This window comes from Solanum pennellii, chromosome 4, assembly GCF_001406875.1.
Source record: "Solanum pennellii chromosome 4, SPENNV200".
Lineage (NCBI taxonomy): Eukaryota > Viridiplantae > Streptophyta > Magnoliopsida > Solanales > Solanaceae > Solanum > Solanum pennellii.
The window spans coordinates 76,627,335-76,629,926 of NC_028640.1; the positions used below are offsets into that span (position 1 = coordinate 76,627,335).

General features: G+C 34.6%; 1 protein-coding gene across 1 annotated transcript in view; it reads left to right on the forward strand.

Annotated features, from left to right (window-relative positions):
• The first annotated feature begins 375 nt into the window (after nucleotides 1-375).
• Nucleotides 376-2,592, forward strand: part of LOC107017227 (alcohol dehydrogenase-like 7) — a 3,284-nt gene continuing 1,067 nt past the window's right edge. The window contains exons 1-7 of the mRNA XM_015217497.2: nucleotides 376-622; nucleotides 1,206-1,342; nucleotides 1,432-1,478; nucleotides 1,570-1,895; nucleotides 2,075-2,157; nucleotides 2,228-2,303; nucleotides 2,375-2,439. Coding sequence (XP_015072983.1) covers nucleotides 568-622; nucleotides 1,206-1,342; nucleotides 1,432-1,478; nucleotides 1,570-1,895; nucleotides 2,075-2,157; nucleotides 2,228-2,303; nucleotides 2,375-2,439 — 789 coding nt within the window. The 5' untranslated portion in view covers nucleotides 376-567. The remainder of the gene's footprint in view (nucleotides 623-1,205; nucleotides 1,343-1,431; nucleotides 1,479-1,569; nucleotides 1,896-2,074; nucleotides 2,158-2,227; nucleotides 2,304-2,374; nucleotides 2,440-2,592) is intronic.

Here is a 2,592-nt window from a genome sequence, read left to right on the forward strand (position 1 = left end):
ATTGTTCCCTATCGGTACAAAACTTTAAAATTGCGTAGTTTTGATCAAGTAGACAAAATATTCGATTGGTGCATGCAGTGGAGTAGTTGGGACATTAAAAATTGCTCTAACGCATAAGTTTGTTTCAAAACTCATACAGTAATTTGTGTCTTTTTTTGTATAAATTTTTTCTAAACTTACGCCAATTGCAATTTTGTATTGGGAAATTAGGCTAATGATAGTCAGTGACATAATTACAAAATAAATAGAAGTAGATATAACAGGCTGTTTGAAGTGCCTAGTTACATGACTTGCCTAATTACATGAGTTGGGTCCTAAATAATTAATTTTTTTTCAAAAAATTTACAAAATACACATTATTAAATAGGACCAAAAATGTATCTTGAGCAAAACTGATCATGTCAGTTAAGTAGGTAAAGCTTTTGAAAGACAAAGTTAACTGAGCATTCCATGTTTAGATGAGTAGTTTAGCAGCTATAAAAACAAGAAGTGAAGATGTAACAAATCATACAACAAAGTGACATTGACTTTAAAAGCTCTTCTTTTTTTTTCTTCATCATTTTGGAAATGGCCTCAACAAAACAATATTTTTGTGCTGCTGGTAAGCCTATTCGTTGCAAAGGTATGTACTATATACTCTCTGTCTATAAATGATCTTCAGTGGAAATATATTTTTTTAGAGGGCAATTACTAGTACCAATTATATCTTAAGCACTTTCTGTAAATGTTGCTAAAGCTTGTGGTGACAATTTACATAAAAGCCGCTTTAACATCCTTTGCTAATGTGCATATTTATTGCCGCTATTGTTGTTATAGTGCTGTGATGAATCCAGATATTTTGAGGACGAATTCATCGAATTGAGTGTACTGTATATATAAGGTCAATTTTGTATTTACTTTGTATATGTAGATGATGAACACAGGTACATATGGTTCCTACATTGAATATGAACAAGAAGTGATCCTCCCCTTGCATATGTAGAAAAAGGGTTCTTAGCATTTGTTGATTGATGAAGGAACATGAAAACAATAACAGGATTTTTGATTGATAAAAATTGCTGCTTTCTGTGTTGAATTGTGAACCATTTCAATGGTTAGATTAAATTGTGTGACAGTTAGAAATTGAGAGTGCAATGTTAATTACTTAATTATATTATGTCTCAACACGTTATAAGTTACTGACTTGTGAGTCGTATGTGTTGCAGCTGCAGTGGCAAGAAAAGCAGGAGAACCATTGGTGATAGAGGAAGTGATTGTGGCTCCTCCTAAAGCACATGAAGTTCGACTCAAAATCATTTGCACTTCTCTCTGTCATACCGACATTACCTTATGGAAGTTGAAAGTATGGAACTTTTATCCAAGTATCTCCCCTCGAGAATCGATTGTTTATTAACTTTTATTTATATCAACTGTTTTCTTGCTTCTTGTAAGGAATTTCCTGGCTGCTTTCCAAGAATCTTAGGCCATGAAGCTTTCGGGTAAATTTCACTCCTTCCATTTCATTTTATATGAACGTGTCACGAAATAAGGCATTGATTCTTATATGACATTCTGACTATACTATCTAAGGGTTGTGGAGAGTGTTGGAGAAGATGTTGATGAGTTGAAAGAAGGAGATTCAGTTGTACCGATATTTTTGCCTGACTGTATGGACTGTGTACACTGTAAATCCAAGAAAAGCAACCTTTGTTCCAAATTCCCATTTCAAGCGTCTCAGTTGCTGCATAGAGATGATACAAGCAGATTCACTAATGCTGAAGGAGAAACTTTACATCATTTCTTGTATATATCAAGTTTTTCCGAGTACACAGTCGTTGATGTTGTTAACGTAACAAAGATTGATCCTGAAATCCCACCTAACAGGGCGTGTCTTTTGAGTTGTGGCGTATCAACAGGTAATTTACTCATTTTCTAATATTTACATGTTAAAATCAACCACTCAAGTCATCATATTAATGTTGTTTGTTTCAATTTTCCTTACAACTATATGTGGTAATATACAAATACATGAAAAAACTATGTAATAAGAGTTTACAACAGGTTCATGTCTGATATGATGTAAATTGATCTTCAGGTGTAGGTGCTGCCTGGAAAACAGCAAATGTGGAACCAGGTTCGACAGTAGTCATCTTCGGTTTAGGATCAATTGGATTAGCAGTAAGTTTCTCCTCCGACTTCTTCTTGCTTATATACATCGGTTATCATGTAAGCTCGGAGATTCTTTTAGGTTGCAGAGGGAGCAAGGCTATGTGGAGCTACCAGGATTATCGGTGTTGATATAAACTCTAACAAGTTTGAAATAGGTAAGCGCTCTGTAGAGTCAATTAACAGTACTACTTTTTGTTGTTGTTTTTAGCTTTCTCATTTTACACAGGGAAGCAATTTGGAATTACTGAATTTGTCAATTCCAAAAGCTGTGTGGATAAACCTATTAGTCAGGTGAGTCTTTTATTAGTTCGATTGGTTACACTATCAGGTCATCCAAAGTATATATCTACATGTAAGTCTCCATAAAATGTGAGATTCACAATCTTGAAAATAGTAAGACGGATGGTGTATGACATGAATTCCCCCCCCCCCTCTCCCCCTCTC